The 15,688-nt window shown below is 38.2% G+C and overlaps 1 protein-coding gene across 9 annotated transcripts in view; it reads right to left on the reverse strand.

Annotated features, from left to right (window-relative positions):
• LOC126354782 (uncharacterized) overlaps positions 1-15,688 on the reverse strand; it is a 216,743-nt gene that overhangs the window by 21,661 nt on the left and 179,394 nt on the right. For all 9 annotated transcript variants that reach the window (XM_050004680.1, XM_050004681.1, XM_050004683.1 and 6 more), the window contains one exon: positions 10,289-10,473. In XM_050004680.1, coding sequence (XP_049860637.1) covers positions 10,289-10,473 — 185 coding nt within the window. The remainder of the gene's footprint in view (positions 1-10,288; positions 10,474-15,688) is intronic.

A 15,688-nucleotide genomic window follows, 5' to 3' on the forward strand; every position in this document is an offset into this window, starting at 1 on the left:
TTCACTGAACACTTCATGCATTGCCCTCCTTACACTAACTTTGACATCGTTTAGCTTCTGTTTGTCTGAGAGATTTTGGCTGTGTTAAATTAGCAGTGAAGCTCTCTCGCTTTTGCAGTAGTTTCCTAACTTTGTTGTTGAACCACAGCGGGTTTTTCCCATCCCTCGCAGTTTTACTCGGCACATACCTGTCAAAAACGCATTTTATGATTCCCTTGAACTTTTTCCATAAACACTCAACATTGTTAGTGTCAGAAGAGAAATTTTTGTTTTGATCTGTTAGGTAGTCTGAAATCTGCCTCCTGTTACTCTTGCTAAACAGATAAACCTTCCTCCCTTTTCTAATATTCCTGTTTACTTCCATATTCAGGGATGTTACAATGGCCTTATGATCACTGATTCCCTGTTATGCACTTACAGAGTCGAAAAGTTCGGGTCTGTTTCTTATATGTAGGTCCAAGATGTTATCTCCTTGAGTCGGTTCTCTGTTTAATTCCAGTAATTTTCGGATAGTACAGTCAGTATAATGTCACTTGATGCTCTGTCCCTACCACCCGTCCTAAACATCTGAGTGTCCCAGTCTATATCAGGTAAATTGAAATCTCCACCTAAGACTATAATATGCTGAGAAAATTTATGTGAAATGTATTCCAGATTTTCTATCAGTTGTTCTGCCACTAATGCTGCTGAGTCAGGAGGTCAGTGAAAGGTGCCAATTATTAACCTAGCTAAGTTGTTGAGTATAGCCTCCATCCATAATAATTCACAGGAACTATCCACTTCTACTTCACTAGAGGATAAACTACTACTAACAGTGACAAACACGCCACCACTGGTTGCATGCAATCTATCCTTTCTAAACACCGCCTATGCCTTTGTAAAAGTTTCGACAGAATTTGTCTCTGGCTTCAGCCTGCTTTCCATACCTATAACAATTTCAGCTTTGGTGCTTTCTATCAGCACTTGAAGTTCTGGTATTTTACCACTGCAGCTTCATCAGTTTACAATTACAATACCAACTGCTGCTTGGTCCCCACATGTCCTGATTTTGCCCCACACCCTTTGAGGCTGTTGCCCTTTATGTACTTGCCCAAGGCCATCTAACCTAAAAAAACTGCCCAGTCCATGCCACACAACCGCTGCTACCCGTGTAGCCGCCTGCTGTGTGTAGTGGACTCCTGACCTATCCTGCAGAACTTGAAACCCCACAACCCTATGGCACAAGCTGAAGAATCTACAGCCCACATGGTTGCAGAACCATCTCAGCCTCTGATTCAGACCCTCCACTCGGCTTTGTACCAAAGGTGCACAGTCAGTCCTGTCTACAATGCTGCAGATGGTGAGCTCTGCTTTCATCCCGCTAGTGAGACTGGCAGTCTTCACCAAATCAGACAGCCACCGGAAGCCAGAGAGGATTTCCTCCAATCCATAGCAACACACGTCATTGGTGCCACATAAGAGAACACCTGCAGATGGGCACACCTTGTACCCTTCATGGCATCCAGAAGTACCCTTTCCATTTCTGGAATGACTCCTCCCAGTATGCACACAGAGTACACATTGGTTTTCTTCCCCTCCCTTGCAGCCATATCCCTAAGTGGCCCCATTATGTGCCTGAAGTTGGAGCTCCCAACTACCTGTAAGCACCCTCTCTGCAACCACCCAGATCTTGCAGACTAAGGGGCAACCTCTGATTTTTAGCTGGTTCATGGGGTGTTGTGAGGATTGAGGGTATGTGGGGAAATGGCACAGGACACCTGTTTGTGGACTATGTGTGATGAGAAGTGACTGTCTGTGAAGGCCTTTTTGAGACTTTCAGCATCCAAGAAGCAATGAGAAGATTGATAGTAAGTGCTGGAGCAAGCAAACCTATCAGGAGAGAGGACAAAGAAAAACTCAGAAGAAATGCACTGTCAATGCTCTCTTGACTGCCAGTATTTAGATTACCACCGTGGACCAGAGGTCCAGACAGTCATCAATTACAGGCCCAGTGTGAGTCACAGTCTCTAGCTCAGAGTCAGTCAGTACCTAGTGACCAGAGTTGCATATATAGCGGGACTTGTACTTCACCAGCAGTGAGCCTAATGTGGACTATTATGGAAGAGCTCTGTTAATACAGAGCAGATGTATTGTATAAAGAGTATACCAGCCACCAAACAACGTCCTCTCCCAGTTTCCCATGGCACAAGACTCTACAGTGGCAATGACAACACAAAACCACCAATGGGGGGCAAGGATTTATGGGAGGGTCTTTGATGTGAAAGGGGATGGCAGCTGTTAAAATGTAGGTACTGTTGGTGGTTTGTGGGTTTAATGTGAACAGAGGTGTGGATGGAGCCATCAGAGAGGAGGAGATCAACATCTAGGAAGGTGATATGCTTGGTGCTTGTGCTTGTGGAGAATCAGGTGAAGTGGATGGGAGAGAAGGTGTTGAGGTTGCGGAAGAATGACGTTAGGATGCCTTGGCCAAGAGTCCAGATCATAATGAATCTGAACCACATAAGAGGTTTGTGGTTCTGGGATGCAAGGAATGTTTCCTCTAGATGGCACATAAACAGGTTGGCATAGAAGGGTGCCATGCAGGAGCCATGCTGTGCCGCAGATTTGTTTGTATACCTTCCCTTCAAAGAGGAAGTAGTTTTGTGTTGAGAATGAGGAAAGAGGTAATGTGTTTTGAGTCTGAAGGATGTCGGGAGAGGTAGTGTTCAATTGCAGCAAGACCATGGGAATGAGGGATGTTGGTGTATAGGGAAGTGACATCAACATTAGCCAGTAGGGAACCAGGAGGTAAAGAGGTGGGGATGGTGGAGAGATGGTGAAGGATGTGGTTAGTATCTTTGACGTGGGAGGCTAGATTATGGACAATTGATTAGGAGTGGTAGTCAATGTGAACCAAAATCTTTTCCTTGGGAGCACAATAACCAGCTACAATGGGGTATTCAGGGTTGTGTATTTTATGTTTTATTTTCCTCAGCTTTCTTTGCCACATGAAGTCCCATACCTCATCCATTCCGTTCTTCTCACTTTTTATGTATCTGTGCATATTTTTATATTAAAAACAAAGATTCCAAGACTTACCAAGCGGGAAAGCGCCGGCAGACAGGCACATGAACAAAACACACAAACACACACACAGAATTACAAGCTTTCGCAACTGGCAGTTGCTTCGTCAGGAAAGAGGGAAGGAGAGGGAAAAATGAAAGGATGTGGGTTTTAAGGGAGAGGGTAAGGAGTCATTCCAATCCCGGGAGCGGAAAGACTTCCCTTAGGGGAAAAAAAGGACAGGTGTACACTCGCACACACACACACATATCCATCCGCACATACACAGACACAAGCTACGTATATTTGCATATTTGTTCGTGTTTTTGTCTATCTGTACATATCTTTGCTTGCCTATAAGTATTTTTATGCGTATTTTTCTGTTATCCAGGTCTCCTCAACCACTCAAAGCCCTCATTTACCCACTTCCTACTTCATTTCCCATTTGCCCAAAGCCATCTCTGTCACAATGGACCCCTGATCTATTCTTCTGCACTATTTCAGAAAAGTATCTCTTTCCTTGGTTAAAACCCAGTTCCACACCCTGTTCCTTAAATCCCCTCCAATGGCCTAACCACAAAAATTCCTTTTCCTGGATCCCACCCCATCTTTCACAATGATCCCCACCTTTTAAGATTCCACCAGTCACTGTCCCTCACAAACTTGGTACTGCAAAAATATATTGCCATGGCACAGGTGTCCCAGAACCAACTCTCCTCCCTCTGCAAGATATCACTGCTGTGCAATCTCTATTACATACATCACATTTCTGAAATTCAATTCCTTGCTCTCTGGCACTTGGAAGAGCATTCCAGGCACCAGTTCCATAAGTTATCCAACCTGCTGACACCCTACTGCCACCCTGGGGCACTACTATCAAATGCCTAACCTACTCACAGTACTCTGTCTCGTCAATCCATCATAGCACTTAGATGTTACCTAGCTTCAATTTGTCACATCCCCAAAACTCCCTACCAACATTCCAAATCCAAAGCCCATACAATCCTGGAGCACTGTTGTTAAATTTTCTACCAAAATCCTCAGCATCACAAAAGTTTCAGTCCTTTGTGGATTGCCTGCAAAAGTTTTGTCCATTTGGGGCTGTAAATACTTTTTGTATGGGGGGTGGGTGGTGCACTGAAATGTAACAGCTCATTTTTCATATGATTTTGAAGCTCATTTGGATTGCATGATTAACCATTACATCATTAGGTTAGACATATGTAAATAACTTCACCTGTTGACCTCTTTGACACATTTTTCTACAACTTCATTTCAAAGTACTCATTAATATTGCTTCCATCCATTGGTAGGAGCATATATTGCCAATTTGTTTAACTGCAATCAGAGCTTTTCATTTACAAACAATTGACTAACAACAGAGATACCAAATATACTGTAATTATAATGTTTGAAACCTATAACAACTCTGTTTATCATAGTGTCAAGTTCTATGCTATTGGCTGTGAAAGATAACAGATACTCCCTTTCCACTTCTTTAAAATTTGTTACGAACAGATTCCCTCTCACATTAAATAATAGAACAGCTAATAACATGTCAACAGCAATCCTAAGCATAACCAGATATGGGCAACATGAGTAATTCTATACTTTGGGAACTATTATGATTGAATAAACCTGTACTATGTATTCTTGATGCCTCAAGTAGACATTGTAATTGAAACCATAGTCTTTTCTTAAAATCACTAAAATACAGCTGTGATCATTGTCTATGACACATGTTTTAAATATGATATTATTTGAAAGTAAAGAACAGAATCAAGTTAAAATGTGAGTCTTATTATGTAATTACAAAGCATTATCCTGTCTATAAGGCTCATTTTCAAAAGACTGTTATTACTGAAATGTAGTAAATTTTTATTAAAGCTAGGAAACAAACTAGCGATATTATATTTGATATTTAATGAAATATCAACTAAAATGTAATATGTGTTTTTACATTTACATGTCTGAGTCTTTTCATTGTGAATGTAATGAAATTCATGTACTATGTAATGTCCTTTTATTTTACGATTAATGCAGTGTCATTCACTGTTCTGACATCTGTCAAAATTCATTGTATTTCTCTAATTTTCTGTTTTTAATTATCACTTCATTGCAGCAAAGTGTATATAAGGCCATGCAGAACTACTGTTGTGCACCCAATCTTGCTCAAAGTTTTGAGGTGGCCTCTGTGTCGATCTGTTTTGTAATTGTGTAATTGATTCTTAAAGGAACACACTATGACACCTTCTTACAGTTGTACAATAGCATGTCTCATTGTTGGAAATATTTCAAACACAGAAATAAAAAATGTTGAAACTCAAAATTACATGTGGCACAAATTAATGTGGGCATTACTACCCACTTGGTCAGTCTTTGTTATACCAGGACTTCAACTTATTTCTTTTCTACAGCAACAGCAACAAATCAACTCTGTGAATTGGATAAGTTCAGCATTTTATCCCGGCTCAAAGAGGAAACTTTTCAGCTAACATGTTGTTGTTGTTGTGGTCTTCAGTCCCGAGACTGGTTTAATGCAGCTCTCCATGCTACTCTATCCTGTGCAAGCTTCTTCATCTCCCAGTACTTACTGCAACCTACATCCTTCTGAATCTGCTTAATGTATTCATCTCTTGGTCTCCTTCTACGATTTTTACCCTCCACGCTGCCCTCCAATGCTAAATTTGTGATCCCTTGATGCCTCAGAACATGTCCTACCAACCGGTTCCTTCTTCTTGTCAAGTTGTGCCACAAACTCCTCTTCTCTATAATTCTATTCAATACCTCCTCATTAGTTATGAGATCTACCCATCTAATCTTCAGCATTCTTCTGTAGCACCACATTTAAAAAGGTTCTAGTCTCTTCTTGTCCAAACTATTTATCATCCATATTTCACTTCCATGCATGGCTACACTCTATACAAATTCTTTCAGAAATGACTTCCTGACACTTAAATCTATACTCGATGTTAACAAATTTCTCTTCTTCAGAAATGCTTTCCTTGCCATTGCCAGTCAACATTTTATATCCTCTTTACTTCGACCATCATCAGTTATTTTGCTTCCCAAATAGCAAAACTCCTTTATTACTTTAAGTGTCTCATTTGCTAATCTAATTCCCTCAGTATGACCCAACTTAATTTGATTACATTTCATTATCCTTGGTTTACTTTCGTTGATGTTCATCTTATATCCTCCTTTCAAGACACTGTCCATTCCGTTCAACTGCTCTTCCAAGTCCTTTGCTGTCTCTGACAGAATTACAATGTCATTGGTGAACCTCAAAGTTTTTATTTCTTCTCCATGGATTTTAATACCTACTCCGAAATTTTCTTTTGTTTCCTTTAGTGCTTGCTCAATATACAGATTGAATAACATCGGGGAGAGGCTACAACCCTGTCTCACTCCCTTCGAAACCGCTGCTTCCCTTTCATGTCCCTCGACTCTTATAACTGCCATCTGGTTTCTGCACAAATTGTAAATAGCCATTTGCTCCCTGTATTTTACCCCTGCCACCTTTAGAATCTGAGAGAGAGTATTCCAGTCATCATTGTCAAAATCTTTCTCTAAGTCTACAAATGCTAGAAACGTAGGTTTGCCTTTCCTTAATCTTTCTTCTAAGATAAGTCGTAGGGTCAGTATTGCCCCCCGTGTTCCAATATTTGTATGGAATCCAAACTGATCTTCCCCAAGGTTGGCTTCTACTAGTTTTTCCATTTGTCTCTAAAGAATTCACATTAGTATTTCGCAGCTGTGGCTTATTAAACTGATTGTTCAGTAATTTTCACATCTGTCAACACCTGCTTTCTTTGGGATTGGAATTATTATATTCTTCTTGAAGTCTGAGGGTATTTTGCCTGTTTCATACATCTTGCTCACCAGATGGTAGAGTTTTGTCAGGACTGGTTCTCCCAAGGCCATCAGTAGTTCTAAAGGAATGTTGTCTACTCCCGGGGCATTGTTTCAACTCAGGTCTTTCAGTGCTCTGTCAAACTCTTCATGCAGTATTGTATTTCCCATTTCATCTTCATCTACATCCTCTTCCATTTCCATAATATTGTCCTCAAGTACATCGCCCTTGTATAGACCCTCTATATACTCCTTCCTCCTTTCTGCTTTCCCTTCTTTGCTTAGAACTGGGTTTCCATCAGAGCTCTTGATATTCATACAAGTGGTTCTCTTTTCTCCAAAAGGTCTCTTTAATTTTCCAATAGGCAGCATCTATCTTACCCCTAGTGAGATAAGCCTCTACATCCTTACATTTGTCCTCTAGCCATCCCTGCTTAGCCATTTTGCACTTCCTGTCGATCTCATTTTTGAGACGTTTGTATTCCTTTTTGCCTGCTTCATTTACTGCATTTTTCTGTTTTCTCCTTTCATCAATTAAATTTAATATTTCTTCTGTTACCCAAGGATTTCTACTAGCCTGCATCTTTTTACCTACTTGATCCTCTGTTGCCTTCACTACTTCATCCCTCAAAGCTACCCATTCTTCTACTGTATTTCTTTCCCCCATTCCTGTCAGTTGTTCCCTTGTGCTCTCCCTGAAACTCTACAACCTCTGGTTTTATCAGTTTATCCAGGTCTCATCTCCTTAAATTTCCATCTTTTTGCAGTTTCTTTAGTTTTAATCTACAGGTCATAACCAATAGATTGTGGTCCGAGTCCACATCTGCCCCTGGAAATGTCTTACAATTTAAAACTTGGTTCCTAAATCTCTGTCTTACCATCATATAATCCATCTGATACTTTCTAGTATTTCCAGGATTCTTCCATATATACAACCTTCTTTTATGATTCTTAAACCAAGTGTTAGCTATGATTAAGTTATGCTCTGTGCAAAATTCTACCAGACGGGCTCCTGTTTCATTTCTTTCCCCCAATCCATACTCATCTACTATGTTTCCTTCTCTCCCTTTTCCTACTCTCGCTAACATATAACAACATCTAATTATCTCATAATTGCTGTAATTTATAAAACAAAAGTAGATTAACAACATAAACAAATTGTTTATTTGGACTGTTGTATTGCATATTGAAATCCTGTTCATGCTATAAAGTAATATACTCATATTTTAAGCTTGAAACATGGTAGTAATGCCTGAGATAATGTAGTTTCAGTGTAATTAACTAAAATGTAGTTAACATTGTTTGTTTGTATCATTTCACTTACTCTTCCATGAAGACAAAAGATAAGCAATCATCTTTGTATCACATTCCTTGCATTTCAATTGTAACCATTGTTTGACAACATTTTTTGTAATTATCAACAACTTATGCAACTGAACCAGTCAGTTTGAAAGGTCCATATGTCCATCCCCACAACTTTTCCATTTTAGCTTAAAATCTGGTAGTATTTGAAGAAATGGGCATTCACTGTGAAAAGACTATGTCCTGCTCACTCCTTTGTGGCTGATATCAAGAGCCATGTTTCACCTTCCATGTAAAAGAGCCATATCTCCTGTGGTTTGGCTTTTTGAAGTCACCAGCTGTTAGGTCACATGTTGACCACTGAAGCGCTGCGTGCCAAGCATAAGCTTGGTTAGACAACTGATAGTGCTTTCTTGTAGGGTTATGTCATACTTTTGTTTACAATGAGTGAAAGTGATAGTGTCAGTAACTGTGAGTGTTTAAAGAGAAGTAAAAAGGGTAGTTTGAGTAAATGTGATAGAGTAAAAAGAGCAAAAGTCCAAGGGGAACAGCATGTGAACTATGGTGAGAATGTCATAGCAGTACGAAAAATGGGACCTCAATGCATGTGGGTGTAGTATCTGATGTTGAGCCTAGAACACAATAACTATACCTTATGTGGTATCTTATTGACATAATGAGCAATACTCATAGAAATCCTATCTTAATAAGCCTACACCCATGCCTTGAAAAATGGGCTGTTTGATCACATGTTGATTGATTGTGTTGGTATCTTCAGGTGTCCAAGAAATGTTTCACGACTGTGACAGAGGAACTCCAAATGCAAACATTTATCCATATGAATAGTTTTGCTGATAAAGATAGTCAAGATGGTTATTTACAAGGTCAAAGGACCATGACATAAGTCACATATTGGTTTGGCACACAATTTTATGGTCACATTATGTTACATATCCTACACTGTAGTCTAAATACAGCAAAGACATTTTACACTTTGGTTTGCAATCAAAACAGTTTTTTCTTTCTCCTGAAAATTTTATTTTGGTGGATATATGGCCTTTTCAAAATTACTGATTCAGTTGTAATTAGTTCATTTGCTATACACTAAAATCTACAAGTTGTTAGCAAGATCCTCAAAAAATCATGTTGGATTCCAGTATGGTGTACCATGGTGTTCCTTGGCCTGTTTTCATTTAAGACATTTACAGGAAACATCAACTGCAGTGAAGCAATGAAATAGCAATAAGTTCTGGTCAATGTTTAATATTTTGAACAAACTGAATTACACCCATCAAATGTCAAGAACATTTATTCCAGATACCATTGAGAAAAATGAAATTTCATAAAGACATTTACTATGAATTATTTTCTGTTGACATCATTAATCCCCAGAAAGGCAGTTAAACCATACCATTGATGTCTATTTTATTATTGGGAGTTTATTTTGTATGAAGCTGCATAATCCATGTCTTTGTAATGTTAGAACTTAAAGATGTTTATTGTAAACCAGCTGGATGTCTGTCCTTTTATCATCTGGACTGTATCTCGCACAGCTGAGTTTGAACCCTGTGCTAGTACTCTCGTGTCATCAGTGTTATCTATAAAATCAAAGGCTGAAACAAACTCTGTGACTGTTATGAAGATCATTCTCTCTGACAATTGGTTGAGAGTAGACATGTGTTTCAAATACAGTGAGCTCCCATTACTTCAAGAATTCTGTTGGATTCATCGATATGAGAGCAGCCAACTATACAAAAATCAGTTTTGAAATAGTTTCTTAAAGTCATACAAATGGTATTTATGTACAGAAAGAAAAAGAAAGGACCCAGTATAGTAATTGTTGGGAGCTCATACTTTATGTTCTTCAGTTTGAGCTTGGCTGTATTCATATGATGCATTTTGACAATATGGTCTCTGCTTTTTGTTATGAAGATAAGGACTGTCATAACATTTTAGTTTTTCAAGTATATTTTAATGTTTTACACAATCGAATGTCTTGCCATATTCACAGAAAATACTTTCAGAACAATAGCTCAGTATCTTCAATTACTGTACTGCTACAGATAACAGTTTGTGAAAATTTTGTTCTTACCCAGGATTGAGATTTACTTGCATTTTCATACGCTGTACATCAGAGTTAAATGGAGCTTGAGCTGGAGTTGATGGTGCAATGCAGCTTTTCAGTTGGTACTTCTGAGGTGATGGGACCACTGGATACTTTATATTGAACCTAGGTGCTTTTCTGGCTCCTGGGCCAACTCCATATATACTCATAGGCTGTAATCAAATTAAGTATTTATTTATTACTGAAAGTATGCTAGTAGTTCAAGAGGAACAATAAATATTTTATGAAGACCTGTACAAAAAATTCTGAGTAAAAATGTGTGAAATACATGTCTAGTTTTTATTCAGTGAAGATAAGGTTAATAAAAATAAAAACACACAGTGTTTGAATGGAAAGGGGTGGTAGTTTCAAGCTGTGTTGATGATAACACAAAAATTTCAATAAATTTCACAACTCTTTATAAATGCTAATATCGCTTTTCTTTATCAGTTTTGTAATGACAGTGCTATTCGTACCACACAAGAATACTTTACATGGTTTCCACCCCAGGAACTTGTTTCAAGAGTGCTTACTTGTGTCCTCTACAAACTTCTTGTGACTGGTACAGTTTTCAGTACATACACTTTTGAGGGTGCAAAAGAAAACAAAAGGATCACAATACATGCCTTTTTGTCAGTATGATGTAATTCTATCATTTGGCCATAGAGAAGTTTGATATGTATCAGTAGTCAACATATAAAAATATGGCAAGTATAATGTCAGCATGGCTTACATTTGTTGTTTCATCAATTAGTGCTGCAGCTTCTTATAGGTTGTGAATCTCAATGATTAGAGTTTTACGAATGGATGATCACTAATTATCAATTAATTGAATTCATACTTTTCACTGATGAAGCTACTTTCACATCAGTATCAACACTTGTCACTCATGGAAATGTGTTATATATCTCTGTGTGCCACTATCCAGATACATTTTTTATATCACTTATCTGTAAATGTGTGAAGTTGTGTGATTGAGGAATTGTTAACTAAGCCTATTGTTTTGCTGAATCATCTCACTGTGTCCACATATGGAGTTTTATTTGATAGTCCTACTGTCACATGTTTTTACAACAACAACAAATTCCACATTGAATATTGATATTTTATGGAAATGAATACAATATAAAGCAATATTTCAGTGTGTTATTGGTAGTGATCATATCTTTGGTGTGTTGCTAATGTCCATTCATGGAAATTTGGTGTGCTGCATACCTTTAATTGATCTCAGTCTGTAGTTTATTTCTTTGGGGGAAAATGCCACCAGTGATGTGTCAAAATATTGGTTGGCATACATGCAATGCAGGCTAACTGCATAATCATTGCATCATATTAATGCAAATTACAAAAACCCTCTTTGGTTGAACAAACGAGCTATTCTGATAGTGAAAAATATGGACATAGACAATCTGAACATAAAAATTTAAAGTCATATTGCAGGCCAATTGCATTCAATTAATCAACCCCATTACCAATTCAGATGTAGTCAGTTATCCACCTGAATTCCTGAAATGGCCTCGCAGAGTTTGCTGCTCAAAGTCAGCCCATTGATAATCATGTTACACAATCTGGACCAACTGAAACTATGAAATGCAGCAAGACTCACTGTTAAGGCACTGATGAAAAATGTGATTAAAGCAATGATAACCAGAGGAAAATTCAAAGGCAAGGATGTTCCAATTGCAAAAATACACCGACTTGCCATTTCAATTTAAATGTGTCCCGTTTCCAATTTGCCTTGCATTTGCAATTACAATTAATAAATACCAAGGTGAGTTATTGGAAGTGTGTGGAATGAACCTTGAATGGCCATGGTTTTCTCATGGATAGTTGTACATGGCATGCTCGAGAGTTGGTGAAGGATTGGCACTAATCATTTTGTTTCTGGGGAGAAAGACAAAAATTGTCAGTCATCATCAAGAGTTGCAACAAATGCACCAAAAAACAAAAAATTATTGTCAGAACAATGAATTCCAATTTATTTCATTTCAATGAATTCACAATCTTACTGAAATTGTTTTGTTTGAATTCACACGCATTCAAGGAACGATTTAATTGGATGAAACCCTTCTTGACGAAGTGACTGACTGACTGCCAGACAATGCACAGCCTAAACCACTGGAGATATAGACATGTTATACACAAAACACTTTATGTTAAACTGATTGTAAGAAAGAACATGCTAAACTCTGCTGTGAAAATGTGTGGTTTTCCTTTCCTTTTTGTAGCCATTTTTATCAGAAAACAGGAAAGTTGTCTTTTTGGATAACTTTATAATCTTATCTGTTTGTAGATTAAAACTATGAAAAATACTGTTATTAAAGTTACTGTCGTCACAGATCCGGCAACTGGAAAGGTCTCTCTCATAGACTGTGTACTAATGATTCCAACTGATTAACGCGTTCATCTTGACTTCTATTCCCAATCAAGGTTCAATTTGCAATAACAATCAAAAAGGTCAGAGAGAGGGGGTGGGGGCAAGGACATGGACAGAGATGGAGGAGGGAAGGAAGGAATGGATATAAAGAAGGGGAAGGAGGATATGGACAGAGAGATAAGGGACGAGAAGATGGATAGAAAGAGTGTAGGGTAAGAGATATAGAGGGAGCAGGGGGGAGGTGATGGACAGTGGTAAGAGGGGGGGGAGGAGGAGGAGGAGAAGGAGATGGACAAAGTGTGGAGGGAGGGGGAAGAAGAGCAGATAGAGAGAACGGGGAGAAGGAAATTAGGATGTATATCCAATTCTGATACATGCTTCGTACTTGTGAAGCATTGCTGGGTTCGCTGATGATTTAATAAAAATTTGTTTTTTAAATACAGAACAGTAATTCCAAAAACTGCATAAGCAGTTCATGAATGTAAAGCTTATAACACAAATTTGTAAGAAGAAATCCATTTACAAGTCATACAAAGAGCTTCCCTAAGAAAAAATATAATTTCAGTACATGTATAAAATGAAACAATTCAGATGAACACTGCATACTGATTTACATCTTGGTACATTTGATTATGATGCTGATTATTATTACAGTCTTCATCCAAGTGTGGTTATTGGCAAAACAGACAAATTGTGCATGTAACACAATGTCCTCAAACTTAAGATTAAAACATAATGAATGTACTGCATGAGTGGAAAAGTAAAATTATGAGAATTACATTCACCCCCATTATCAACATTGGTATCAGGTGACAAACCAATCAAAAGAATTTTTCCTGAACATATGGAATTATAATTCATGTTTCCAGATGACATCATTTGGTGCAACAAATATAGTATGTGAGAATTACATGAGTGCAAGGACAGATTTTACCATTGTGTAAGATCAGCACTACCAGCGCCAAATGCAGATCACAAATCTGTTGAAATTTATTTTATGAGAAACATCAATGAACAGATCAATCAATGTTGTTGACTCATTAAGGGCACTAAATGAGAATTTTTTGTTGCATACAAATTTTATGTGATGAATACAAGGAATTGATTCAGTTGCTCACAAATCTCCTTGAAAAAAATGCCAGCTGACGATTATGTATTTGTCATTAGAGTTGACTAAACAGTTGACAGCCAGCAGCACAGTGCATCAACAACTAATTACATGACAGATTCATGCTCTTAGCTACAACAGGCAGAAGACAAGCTTTGTTGGTGCTGCACATTTTGACTGAGAAAAACTCCTGTTGCAGTGTTCTTCTCCAGTACGCAAGTGCAGAAGTTGGCACAGAATCAGCTAAGTGAAAAATCCATGCCATTCAAACATTTTTTTATGTATAAAAGCTAACTTCAAAATTTTCCTTTGTGCGAGACTGCATGTATAAGGTTTACATGCCAATCTGAAGTTCTAGATTGCACATTTTACTATTAACATTGCTTCTGCAGAATTTTTCATTGATTATATTGATACCTGTTTGTATTGTGATATATTGTGAAATTTCAAACATTCAAGAGCCCCCTGTAAACTCATACTGCTGTCTCAATTGTAGGCTTAAACTTAATTGTGTTCTTTTAAAATTTTTGAGAACAGTACTCCTATTCTTGTCCAAAACAATCATTTTCTGATTTCATTGCATAATTACATGAGAAACTTATTATTTTTGAGAATATTTCGATGCATAAAAAAATATATTTTCATAGATTACCAGTACAAGTGTTTTGAATACATAACTTATTTTGTAGCAGGCCATCATTTTTGGCTCACAGCTGCTGCCAAAGAATATATCATCTCTGAATTTCAGATCAATGCAGTTTTTGAAAGCTACCACTGCCCTGTGCATAATATATGAGTAATTTGTAGTAAATCAGCGTTTGTGATTTAGTTACTGTAGCGGATATTCTAACAAACATATTTTGTTACATCTAGTTTTCCCATAAAGAGGAGTAGCCATATATGATACCTACATTTATCATAAATTAACTCAGTTTTCGGGTTTGCTAACAACTATAATTAACCCCAAAAAGTTTTAGGAGATTAATAATTTTTTCCACAGGTTTCTGTGTTGTTTTTGTGTAATCTCTTCAATTCTTATAGGGAATTAGCAACTTTGTGGCTCAAAAGATTAAAAGATAATCAGCAGACTTAATTTAAAGTTATCTGTTCACTGTCCTGTAATACATTGCACCAGCCTGCTGTTCTTGAACGTAGGATGAGTTGATTGACATTCATAAGCAGCTGAAAATTGGCCTGACTACTGTCAGATATTTGGTAGCTGCTTCGAATCGGTGTGCTGGGAGAGCTCCTGAGAGTTGTGTATCTGCGATAACTGTACCACAGGTAACTCAAGTATTATCCCCTCCCATGGATCCTGTTTCCTCTGCAGAAAGTACAGCATCTGTCATTACTCATCCACTTGACAGAGTGGCATGTCAGTGGTAGACATAGGCATCCTGTACAGGATGGACTGAGACCAGGGAGGACTCTGGATGTTTTGTTGACCTCCCAAACCAACAAGTTAGGTATCTTTCACATAAACTGAGTCAGCGAGACTCGTTCCACCTGTTTTGTGTGGCATCAAGAGGAGGCAAATGCAAAAGGGCAGGGGCTGAATAATCATTAGCAGTTCAAATGTACAGCGAATGATGGCATCCCTTAGAGAAATGGCAGCAAGGGACAGGAAATGACAACAGGTACACTCAGTGTGTATGCCTGGGACTTAATTATGCTGAAGAGGCTATTCCAGCACCCACTGAAGCAACAGGGTGCAATCAGCTGCAGCTTGTGGTGCACATTGGAACAAATGATGTCTGTCATCTAGGCTTTGAGGTCATATTTGGGTCATTCCAACTCTTGGCAGAGAAGAAGACCATCCTTGTGCATGGAATTTCAACAAAGCTCACAATTTGCAGCATTGCCCCCAAAACTGATCATGGCCCTTTGGTTCTGAGAGAATTGG

The sequence above is a fragment of the Schistocerca gregaria genome, chromosome 3, assembly GCF_023897955.1.
Source record: "Schistocerca gregaria isolate iqSchGreg1 chromosome 3, iqSchGreg1.2, whole genome shotgun sequence".
Classification (NCBI taxonomy): domain Eukaryota; kingdom Metazoa; phylum Arthropoda; class Insecta; order Orthoptera; family Acrididae; genus Schistocerca; species Schistocerca gregaria.